General features: G+C 39.3%; 1 protein-coding gene across 1 annotated transcript; it reads right to left on the bottom strand.

Annotated features, from left to right (window-relative positions):
* Positions 1-4618: 4618 nt before the first annotated feature.
* Positions 4619-10392, bottom strand: LOC134084246 (GTPase IMAP family member 7-like). Its single transcript, XM_062539860.1, has 2 exons — positions 10254-10392; positions 4619-6965 (listed from the first exon to the last, which is right to left on the bottom strand). The coding sequence occupies exons 1-2, from the start codon at positions 10324-10326 to the stop codon at positions 5959-5961; spliced, it is 1080 nt and encodes a 359-aa protein (XP_062395844.1). The 5' UTR covers positions 10327-10392; the 3' UTR covers positions 4619-5958.
* Positions 10393-13019: the final 2627 nt, after the last annotated feature.

Here is a 13019-nt window from a genome sequence, read left to right as displayed (position 1 = left end):
CATTATATTTATTTATTCTTCGCTAAGTTAATTTGTCTTTTTAAAATGTTTTTTTCTGCTTCAACCTCTGCTTCAGCCTCAGTATTCACACCCACACTCATTGCCCATACCAGTTTCTAAAGAGACCCATGATGAACCATACGGCTACACCAGTCAAGCATCCAGAGAGGAGACCTGGGACACCATGAGCAGCATAGCCCAACACAAGCCCTATAATGGCAGCCAGACATATCTCGAGTCTCTCCTGGAGGCTGCGTTGCCGTTCCTCAGTCTTCCATTGATGACGGTAGCGCTGTCGCTCCTCAACCTCATCGGTCGGAACTGTCAGAAAGGTGTGGGGTTACAATAACATTGTGCAAATACAGTGCTACTAACTGCAAGTGTCCTAACAAGGATTGTGTGTTTGTTCTTATGGTGTGTGTGTGTTTGTTCTCATTTGAGCTTAATCCTGGAATTGTATAGCAACTTGCTCTGATGTTAACCCTTTATTTGAACACAATTATAATGTTACATACAGTATCTGTTCATCATGTCATGTCTTATTAAGACCCACCTCTTCTGAGAGTGCCTCCTCTCGTAACAACTATTAACACCATCACATGGATATCTCAGACATACTGGGGCAATTGCTCTGTCGCTAGTTTGGAGTTTAACACAGTTTTAAACTCCAACTCCAGTTTAAAACCATGCGACCACTCCAAACTAGCGACAGAGCAATTGCCCAATTGTTCACTTCCTGGACTTGATCTTATTGGCCAGATTTGGTACACTGACGCTTTAGCGTAGGTTTTCACTGGGTTAAAAGGATCTACCAAATGAGTAAAAAAAGTACGGAATTTCAGTAGGCTAATGTCATGTGCAGTACAGGTCTGTTGAAGTCCCACTCACCTGCTGTCACTTTGTGTGCTGTGGTGCCCTCTCTCCCCATGGTTTCCTGGTATTTATGCAAAGCATGCAGCAACTTCCTTTGTTTGTCATCCTGTTGGTCATCTTTTGAGCCTTTGAATGTTTCAAAGTTCACATTCACTATGTTGCACTTTCCATCGGTAAAAGTGTGATTTTAAAGAAAGGTTCATTCATTAGCATTGAACATTTTACATTTACGCATACTCACGTTTACTTATATCCATCTCCTGCTATGTGGAAACTGAACATAAATCAATTTAGTCAAGTTAGACAAATAGTTTGTACATGTTTGTGCATGTTCATGAAAATAGCAGCCATCCCTGCTAAAACTTACTGAAAACAGGTATACTGTATATGGTTTGTTCAGTGATCTCTCTTAATCACATTTGTTGATTGCAAGTTGATGGAACTATCATTGAAAAACAAGAAAGAAAGCTGCACTATGCATAATCACCATTTATTCACACAGACGCGTTTCGGCGTTCTGCCTTCCTCAGTGTGTCAGTTGATGGAACTAAAATATGTTTCTGAAAGGAGGGCAGTAAAGTCAACAATGTTCAGGAGAATTCCGACCGATTACAACATAGGGCCCTGTTCTTACAAAAAATGTCATCAACCAAAATTCTCCTTAAAGTCTTTAGTTCATTATGACCGCCGCTAGCGTAGCTAGCGAAGCGGTCATATAGTTGTTGTCAAAGTTTTTTTTTTTTTTTTTTTTTTTTTTTTTCTTTTTTCCCGTCATTTTTCGTCAACGATTCCCGGGACACCGTAACACCGGAGCGCATGAAACTTGGTGGGCATGTAGCCCCAGTAGAGTTCTATGGAAAATTTTCGTTTCGTCCCCGGGGGTCACTCCACCCCCGCGCTGCCCCCGCCCGAAGCCCAAAAATGACAGTTTTTCCTACATAACTACCTGAACCGTGGCACCGAGGATGACAAAATGTTTATGGTATGTTGTTCTCTAGAGCTTGCATCAACTTAGCTTATAACCAGTCATTTGTGATTTGCCCCCCCATCATAAAAATTGAAAATGCAATGTAATATTGCTTTAATTGCCCCTATCTTCAGATGAGATGTTATGAACTGCACCAAATTTCATGTGTATGATTAACCTGACACCCTCTGGGAGTATGCCAAGTTTTGTGGAATTTCATCCATGGGGGGCTATAAAATAAATGGATTTATGTGTACATTCAGGACTGTATACCCATCGGCCAGAAGATGGTGGTATTATCCCCCCTGGGGATTTCAAAAACTGTTCCAAACATCTCAATCTCTGCTAGTTTTTGTCCTAGAAACATATAAGTGACACCATTAGAAACCTTTAATCAACTAGTTTCCAAATATGTTTTAAAAGAGAATGGTTGCTCTGGGTGCAACAAACATGCAGGAACACACACACACACACACACAACACATAAATACACACACACACACACGCATACCTACACACACACGCACCACTACATACACACATGTACATAAAACATTATACAAACACATGCACAAACACGCCCACACGCATGCACACATACACCCTTACACACACACACACACACACACACACCTACACACACACACACACACACATGCACACACACATCTTTGAGTACATTTTGTGAGACCACCGGAGCTGAGAAGTGAGTGTGTGTGTGATGTACTATAGTGTGTGGGTGCGTTTCTGTGTGCCCATCTGTGTGTTTGCATGTGTGTATATGTGTGTATGTGCATGTTCTGTGTGTGTTCTCTTTCTTTCTCTCTCTCTCTCTCTCTCTCTCTCTCACTCTCTCTCTCTCTCTGTGTCTGTGTTATCTGTGTGTATTCTGTGTGTGTTCTCTCTTTTTCTCTGGGTGTGCCTGTGTGTGTGTGTTGTGTGTGTGTGTGTGTGTGTGTGTGTGTGTGTGTGTGTGTGTGTGTGTGTGTGTGTGTGTGTGTGTGTGTGTGTGTGTGTGTGTGTGTGTGTGTGTGTGTGTGTGCGAGTGTGTGTGTGTGTGTGTGTGTGTGTGTGTGTGCGAGTGTGTGTGTGTGAGTGTGTGCCTGTGTATGTGTGTTTGTGTGTGTGTGTGTGTGTGTGTGCGAGTGTGTGTGTGTGAGTGTGTGCCTGTGTATGTGTGTTTGTGTGTGTGTGTGTGTGTGTGTGTGTGTGTGCACACGCGCGCATGTGAGTGTGTGTGTGTGTGTGTGTGTGTGTGTGTGTGTTATCTGATATTGGAGTGACAGTGACGGCAGAGAACACAGTGAACATATACTCAGAGACACATTAAACACACACACAAGCAGACACACACTCACACTAGACAGAGAAGCACTCATACACAAAAGCAAGCGCACACATGCACACACTCATTTACATACATAAAAGTTGCAGTAGGGATGGAGTAGGCGATGGAAACACAAGCGTGATTGATATTTGCGGAGAGAATGTGCAGGACTGAGCGGCGGTCATATTGTGTATCGCTTTGCGGTACATCTAGTTTTAAACACTATTCTGAGCACATACTGTATAGTCCATTCAATTAAGTGTCAAAACTACTCTGACAATAGAGCTTGTTATTATTCTTCTTCCATTGTAGGTCCTTACTTACAGGCTAGTTGTTCATTTTTAAGGCCCAATTCACACCAAAGATTTGTGACGAGACAAAACCAAGTTGCAGCGGTGTGAATTAAATGTTGCACGTAGAGTAGTTGCAAGCCGTTGCGAAACATTCAACATGTCTAGTCGCAGTTGCAACGTTTTAGAACGTTGCAGCTCGTCTCATCACAGATCTTTGGTCTGAGCCCCACTTACAGTAAGAGTGTGACTGACAATACAGTTGACAATGGTCTATTGTTTCATTAGGACGTTACATGGCAATTCCTTACTTACCTATAAAGTTCACAATAGACCGAATCCTCTGTGTGTCTGTGAGTGCACCTGAGGGAAAATGGATGACTCAACCTTTATGACCAGTAGATCGAATGCGCAATTGCCGTAATTGCAGCCACTATTGCAGCCCTATGCCAATTGCAGATAAGGGATATGTTACTGGATTTTGATGAGAGCCCCTATGGGCAACACATTCCAGGTCCATGTTGGTCCCCTAGCTACAGACTTGTTATGGGGCCTTAAGAAATTCCAAGGGCTGGAATTTAAGTGGGGTGATCCACAGGCTCCAGAAATGTCCCATGCCAATTGCCCAAATGGATCTTACATTTGATATTAGGGTGGGCCCTACTTAAAAGTAACTGGTTTAGCTGGACCTGCAATGTCACTGTGTCACATTTTGAGGTCAGAAATGTTTATAATTTAAACATGTGCCTCCATGATGTTAATTGTAGGGACAAGGCACCTGAGATGAGAGTGCTTAAGCTCCAAAACAGATACACATGACATGTACTGTGTCCAGGCGTAAACTGACTCGCATGTCAGTCCAGTCTGATCTGCACTGCACTGCTTTCTTCTTTGATAAATGAGGGCCACAGGCCAAGCTACATGTTGTACACCTATTCATTAACTTCACATAAGCCTCCTCCATAAGCTGTTGTTCATACAGTTCTTGAAATGTTGCTTATGAATAAACCCTGCTATTGAAGCCCTGTTTAGATATTGAATCTGTGTCTGTGTCTACAGTACTGTACATGCCTTGTATAACACTCTAGGAAGCTCAAAATGGATGTATTGGACATGTGTGAAGCATTTGAATAACAGACTAATCAAAACATAACAAACAGCTCCTGCAGTCCATCTTTAATGCAATAGGGCATCTGTCAGTGATGCATACTGTACCAAATGTCCATAACCCAAAAAAAAAAAAAAAGAAATGTCATACAAAAATGTCAACATCATATTCTCAACAACATACAGTTTGACATGCTGAGTGATCCCTAGGCAAACTGTACCCATGGGCAGATTCACCATCAGGTTATGAACTTTTGTTTCTCCCCCTTATAATGTTTATATCCTGAAGGCAATGCTGTAGAAACAGAACTGCTAAGAGGTCTGATTATAGATGGTCCTTGGGGTCAGTAGGAGACCAAGCCCTCTGCTCTGGCTCTGACACTAGAGCAAGATACCTAAATATATCTACAGTAAATGGTTTGGTACTCTTCTGATTGTCTGCTAAGCTGGTCCACAATCTGCTGATTGGCTCTTCAGAAAGGCTTTACCAAATGTGTGCCTTGTATGTTGATTGTTGCAGGTTTGGAACATTATTATTAGGAGGGAATGTGTGGGTTTATTTGGAAATTATTGTCTCATGTACATTTTTCATTGTAAAATAAAGCTGATGTGTCAACTGCTACTCCACAAAGCTGAAAGCTGATTGATGAATATTGTTCAACATTAATGAAGTGCATGCCTCAGAAAATTAAAATGGTCATAACAAAGTACTAATTAAGATTTTTAGGTTTGTGATTCCATATTTTTTTCCTCACCATTGAATGGTTCCATATTTTTTTTTTATCTGACAAATCAACTGGCTAGAATTACTATACATTTGTTATTTATTTAGCTATGTATCACAAAGGCACAATGCTGATCTGTTAGACAAATAGTGTTGAGGCACATCTGTAATTTGCCCTTTTTCTAATAAAAACAAAAAACAAATTAATAAACAGCTGAAGCTGAAGAGTGGTGATTCCATTTTTGCTTTTTCCCTGCTAGGCTGCCAATTTATGTTGGCTGGAACACTGTTATGTTTTGTGGTGCAGGTTGCATCAGTTTGTTTTTGGTGTCGTTTGTGGAGCCTGGGCTGCTTACAGAGACCACATTTTTTACAGGGTGTTCAAGGAACAGGCAGTTAGCGGATTGTGAGGAGATGTTTGCTGCATATGACAACATTGTTTGCCTACAAATGTGTGACATTGCTTTTAGCACCTTTAATATTTGATATTTCAAGTATTTCTTTCAATACTTACTGTATAGTATTTCTCACCATAATTAGTTACAGTAATCAACCATTTCAACAATGAAATCAATGAAACAAATCAAATCTGTAGACAAATAAAAATGACTGCATAAAGTACATACACTTTGACTCTGAGGAACAATACTGTAAAAGCAACAACAGGCAGTTAGCGGATTGTGAAGAGATGTTTGCTGCATGTCAAAAAAAAAAATCTGGCTAAAAAATGTGTGCCATCGCTTAGGAGCATTGACATTGTGATGACAGAAACATACAGCAAGATCCGTAAGCCAAGGGGTAATGGGGTATCCAGTAAATGGACTGCAAAGATTGTCATCATGAACTTCGCCCAATAACTTCCTGCTGCTCCCACCACAAGTCCAGTAAGCGCTGCAACAGGGGGTCCTCCAAACAGGCCCAGGACTCCCATCATAATTGCTCCTGCAGATGAACACAATGTTTTGCGAAATGTCTTTTCCTCTTCCTTTTTCATCTCTTCCTCTTTCATTTTCCGTCTTTCGTCCTCTCTAATCCTTTTCTCCTCCTCCTCCCTTTTCTTCTTTTCTTCCTTTTGCTTTCTCTCCTCCTCTTCTCTCATCCTCTCCTGAGCATCCTGATACATCTTGTTTGTGTAATATTCATTGTTATTTTCCTCCACCATGGTGCAAATCTTGTCCAAGAGCGCTTTAACTGAAGTCTGATTCTTTTCGACATAATTAAGAGCATGATATCTACCCCCACATTTCTTGATGATCTCCTTCATACCCTGATCTTGATTTATTGTATGTTCCACTGATTGATCCAGCTGATCAACATGAGTAAACAGCACTATGGTAAAATGTTCAGCCTTTTCACTAAAGTTCTCCTGGAACCACTTTACTGTATTCCTTTCCTCCTCTGTGAATCTCATATCCAGTCTGATCACCAGCAGAAAGGCATGAGGGCCAGGAAGGGACAGATTGACACACTTCTCTATCTCAATCTTTGTATCAAACAGTCCTGGGGTGTCCACCACTGTGACCCGTCTCCCATCCACATCTCCACTCTCCTTACGAGAAGTTGAAGTAACAGATTGAAGACCTGAACTTTTTTCGAAAGCAGGTCTCCTCAGGATGGTGTTTCCTGTTGTGCTCTTTCCAGCTCCAGTTTTACCCAGCAGCACAATCCTTATTTCTCCTGTGTAAAAACATTCAGGAAGAGTTTGTGAGTATATATAATGTATGAGCGGTTGTGTATATCCCATCAGGGAACACTAAAACAATTTGGTTGCTAAACTATGCTTGTAAAGAATCTCCATAAGAATGCGGTGTTTGACAAGGATTGCTGTCACTGGTTTGCACAATTTTGAACATTTGAATTATTCTATGTTGTCTTTAATGCAGGGCTGTACACTGCGAGCACCTCGTCGCAAATGCGAGGAAATATATATTGTGCTAATTGAAAATATGAAATGGGAGCACAGGTGCGAGTACTGAATTCAACCCTTTTATTCGCATTTTGCTCCTAAAAATCCACACCAAGTGGATCAAAGTATAGGCTAGTACAATTTTCGCGCATCTGTATACAAATTTCATAGTTGACAACTCGAACGCTCCTGGCTGGAAACTCACGCTTTCAGCATCAACCTGCTGTCTCTCACACACGCAAGAAATGTCACTCCAAAACCATTCTTCTTTTTCTTCAATCTGTTCGTTATCAGTTGGTGACTTACGATTAGCCAACCGTTGAAACGGCAAACCATGATAAGAATGTTGACTATATAGCCTACAATTACCGTGTTCATTTCAAATATTATTATTATCACGGTTGATAAACACGGTGTGGAAACCGTGTTAGCTTCACCCCAGCCTGCATTTGACATAGGCCTGGTTGACTTCTATGAGAGAAATCCGACTGATTCTGTTGTCTAAATGATGGATTAACCACGATTTGGTGTAGGCTACACCTGCTTTAAAAAGGCAAATGTGCGCATCATATAGCCACTCTGCGTCTTTGTATGGAGGTTACATTCACATTAATTCCATTCCACTAACGTTATCAGGAGAATACCTTAACGTTTTATTTTGAGCTCTGGTTGTCACTCATTGGATATAACAGATATAGCCTACCAAACTCCAAGACGAGTCATGGTAGAGTAAGTTAAGCACCCAGCCAATTAAACATGACCAAGGAAAAAGTGACAACTCACGATGCCATGCCATGGTAGGCTACCTAAATCATAGAAGTTAACGTTATTGGACAGTGGACACTCATCTTTTCTATTACACCAGAAATATTTGTCTTTACCTTTGTTCGTTTTTTGAACATTTAAGTTATTTAATGAAAACATGATGTATCCTTGAACTATGCTTGACTCTTTTCCTAAAACCGAATGAAACCTAATTATGTTCACGTACATCTTAAAGTGACAGGCACTCAATTAGACCTACACACCACCCCTGTAATATCATTACAGTGTAATCAATATGAAGTATTCAGTTTACTGAATATTTTAAGCTATAAGTAATTATGCAGATCCTAAAATGCTATAAATTGATAACAAAATGTATACAAATTCTGAATTCAAAATATGAAATAGAAACAAGACAAGCCATTTTCTGTGTGTGTAGGGTTTGAGCAGAGACTATGATTGCCACTGCTGTGAATGATCTGTATCCTGCTTAAGGCAAGAAGGTTTTCAAGGAAATGTCATAGTGCTCCTAAATTTTTTTCTGTGCTCCTAAACTTTTTCATTTAGGAGCACCTGTGCTCCTAGTGAAAAAGCTTAGCGTACAGCCCTGCTTTAATGTCTACTGTTGAACTTTACCTAATCTTTGCTCATGTTTATGTAAAACCTGTTAGGAGCAGCCAGCAGAAGCACCACTTATTTTGTGCACAATGCACACGTGTACTCTTTTGCCCCTTAGGCTGGGATTTGTTGGTTATGAATTTAGCCTTGACTTGATTTCACAAAAGAGATGGCACATAAGTTGACATGGGTATTTTTTTTCTCTGCATGTAGCCTGGTTCCGATCAGGCTAACAGCCAAGCTAAGTTAATTCTAACAGTAATTGTATGGTCTTATTGGTTTAGCTAGCTGTCATTCAAATCAGACCTCCATGTGATACCCATCCCATAACCACTTATTTCATGTATAACGCCACCTAGTTAAAAATGAAATAGCAAAAATGAGGTGTTGTAATAGCAGGTGTCTGTGGCTGACATGGTCGAAACTGCAACAAATTAGAAGTGTAGGATCATTATGACAACCTCTGAATGCATGCCAAGTTTTGTGGCATTTTGTTCATGGGGGGCCATACAATAAATTGATGTATGTACATTTAGTGACTACAACAACTGGCATGTAGATGGCCGGATACAGTCTCCTGTGAATATCTCAAGAACTAGGGCCTAGGAGCCATGTCAACCCATACCATAAGCACTCATTTAATATCTGGCGCCACCTAGTCAAAAATGAAAAAGTAAAAATGAGGCATTGTAATCGCAAGTATCTTTGGTTGACAGGTTCAAAATGGCTAAATGAAGTGTAAGATCATTATGACACCCTGAATGTATGCCAAGTTTTGTGTAATTTGGTTCATGAGGGACCATACAATAAATTAATTGTATACATTTAGTGATTGTACACTTCCAAACTGCCCTATCGCGTCTTTGAAATGACGTCATGAGGGCGGGTTTGAGTTTGTGCAGTCCGTGGAAAGAACTGAATGAAAGTGCAGTCTCCTGTGACATGTTACGGTCAGATGATATGGTGACACAGTGACAAGTTCCTCTCTGGCTGGATGAAGTCAGCCATTCTAACCAGTATGCATTAGTTCTAGTATGAATCACATCAAGATACTATAGATCTGCGCTTGCTATTTCAAAAAAGAAAATCTTTACTTTATTGTTTCTTCACTTTGTGTGAAAGATACTATTTTCTGCATCTTTTATTTCAACCGTGGGTTTTTGAAAATGAAAATGTGCACATATCCTGAATTACTATCTTCACATAGTCTCTCCTACTCATCCTGGATTAGTAGGATTTGAGGACGTCTTGAGCTAGGATAACCTGACAACAAGCCTGGCTTTATCACTTGTCTTGGATTTCTTAATTCTGCCTTTGTGAAATACCCCTCAGTAAATTCTCTCCATACTAATGTTAATGGGAGACGTGGAATTCAACCAGTTAGTTATTTCTTTCTGAAGTTGTTGTTTTTGGAGCAATTGATCACAACCCACAAACGTCCGAGATCAAGGCTAGCACAGTGGTTGAACTGGTTTGTTCAGAAGGCTACAAACAAAACAAGTAGAGCAAAGAGTTAACTTAAACATTATTTGATAAGCCTACATTTAGAGAAACCATGATTAAATATATTACAGTACAATAAGTGACACATACTAAAAATCAACTTAAAAACAAAAAAAAGAGCTTGAGTTCCAGAAAGAATGAGAGGTGGTAAGAAACAAAAAAGTCTCTCTTACTCGATAATGGGATGCCAGCAGATAACAACGCCATTGTCCACAACAGTGTCAACCAGATAACAAAGTGGTCCATCTCCTTGAGGGGGTTTTGTCTACTCAGAGCTTATAAAACGAGAACAGACTGGTAGGAAAGTCCACAAACTCTGTAAGTGACAAACCATGGTAAACCTGTGTGTGTTCACAAGTACCTCCCACTCAGGGCCTTTGGAGTTTAGTCTCTCTCTCTCTCTCTCTCTCTCTCTCTCTCTCTCTCTCTCTCTCTCTCTCTCTCTCTCTCTCTCTCAGATTCAGATTCAGATTCAGATTCAAAGAGCTTTATTGGCATGACAAGGGGTACTCATATTGCCAAAGCAGGCAGACAAAACAGAAAATAGTATAAGCCTAGCCCATTATGATCTGAAGAACCATTTCCAATGTGAGGAACCTTTTGCCTCATGTAATGGTTCAACACAGAGTTTTGACTGTCCATGGAACCATCCAAAGATTATAAAAAGGCAGCAGGTGCAAATAATGAACATTACTATTTACATCCGGGTGTAAATAGTGTATAATCAACAATACTATTTACACCCGGGTGTAAATAGTGTAACAATCAACAATACTATTTACACCCGATGTCTAACATCCATGTACAGTACACTGTCAATAGGCCTGTGTATTTACCAGCTCTACAGTAATTTAGTTTTTAACAGTTTTTAGCTGTTTCGCCATGTCTGGGTTACTTACTATGTACAGTAGGCTATGGTGATTATACAAATATTAGGCTGATGAGTGGTCATGTGGTAGCTTGATCAAAGGCAAGCTAGTTCAAAGAGTTGTTTTCTGAGTTGTCTTACAGGCAGCGCTGCCACTGTTGACTTAAGGGCACGTAATCCTACTCCTAACCCTAACTCTAACCTTAACCCATGCCTTACCCAAGCGTTTCCAGGCAGCGCTGCCTTGAAGACAAAGTTGAGGGCTCAAAACACCAAGAAACCTTTCTACTCACAACTACTGAAGCCTACTTCTACTCAACTGTTCTCATAACTGAAATAAAACTAGTCAATCTTTGACAGGTTCAAAAAGCACAAACTCTTACAGTATTTGCAGCGAGGTAACGTCATCTAAGAAAAGAGAGAGTCGTTCATACTTTGCCATGCAAAAAAATAGGGTAGCACTTTATAATAACCATCCGTTATAAATGGTTAATTGATGCTTTATTTTGCAACTATAATTAAACATTTAATAACTTAATAATCATAAATGAATCATTTGTAGATAACAATCAATGATTACTAAACACATAACTTACACATACTTTATTATCAGCTTATGAAAAAAGAAACAATTTATTTATATATAACATACTAAAAGATATCTGTTTAGTGATAACTTGATTTCAGTTTATTTTATATTAGTAAGCTACATTATTATTGCAAATATCAAATTATTAATAATGATATATTGAGTTATTGTTAATGATTATAATGTTGATTGTAGGCCTTTCCATAGCCATATCCTCAACGCCTATGCCTATTACATAGGTCGATTAACTATTGAACTATAAATGATTTTCTATTGATTAACAGTTAGTTAGATAAACAATTACAATATTTGTTTTTCAGATGGCTATGATAAAGTTGGGTCTTAGTCTTTTATTTGTCAGTAAATCATTTGTAAACTATCTAAAAATGTAAATATCATTCATTGATGGGAAATGACTTGCATCAAACCTTTTTTGGAGAAGAATTTGGATGGCTATTATAAAGTTGCATCTTAGTCTTTTACATGTTAATAAACAATTTGTAAATTATCTAAAAATGGCAATCAATAACTGGAATGCAAACCATCTATAAACACAATGTTTATTTGAAGTTTCACCAAAACATTTATGAAAGTTGACAAAACAATGATCATGAATCAAATTAAAATGGACAACTTCTGTTTTTTCTTGGCAATGTCGTGGAGTAAGCGACCCATTGCTATGTTTTCTGGCTAGCCATTCATTCAGGCTAACAAGTCTTCTCCTCTGCAACCGCCATCGTCGTCGATAGGGTTACAGGCGAATTAGTTTCACCATCTAGTTTCCTGATATTCCCCGACCTTGTAAAATGTCTACTTTTTCTTTTTAATATTTCGTGTCTGAGATAAATGACAATGACATGTAATTATATGCTTAATTTCTTCTTATAAGTCCACATACTTCGAGATCATGTCACTAGCAACTTGTTAACAACAACATAACCTGACGAAAAAGGAAAGTTTAGTCACCCTCAGACGTAGTTTCCTGAATTCATTGACTTCAAAATAAGAGTTTGAGATCCCTCTCTTTGGGATTGCAACTTGCTAGGTTGATTTATAATTTGTACATTTTATAATTCATAGCATATTACTGGAAACCAACCATGGTAAATGGAGGCTGATAAAATTATGGCAAGACAGTATAATCGGTCAATGCTTGTATTTTGTATATTGACGTTTCCCTCCACCCCATCGCTGCTAGCTTCACAGCTACCAATGCACTTCTGTTCTGGCGCGTATTTTATGGCACAAACTGGACAGAGAAATGATATTTCCTTATGGAATCAAAATGCCTGGTTTAGCAAGGGAGGTGCAACTAATTTAAAGTAAAAATAATTTAAAGAAGCTTATGAAATAGCTGCAGAGGAGAAAACTGATTTAGAAAGATTAAATGCAACTTGCTTGAACAGGAAACAGGTGCGTGTTTGGGATGCTCGGTGTGAAGCACAAAAGATGTCGTCTGTTCTAGTGGCAAAAAGGACAAGA

This window comes from Sardina pilchardus, chromosome 1, assembly GCF_963854185.1.
Source record: "Sardina pilchardus chromosome 1, fSarPil1.1, whole genome shotgun sequence".
Classification (NCBI taxonomy): domain Eukaryota; kingdom Metazoa; phylum Chordata; class Actinopteri; order Clupeiformes; family Clupeidae; genus Sardina; species Sardina pilchardus.
This window is presented reverse-complemented; position numbering and strand designations above follow the sequence as displayed.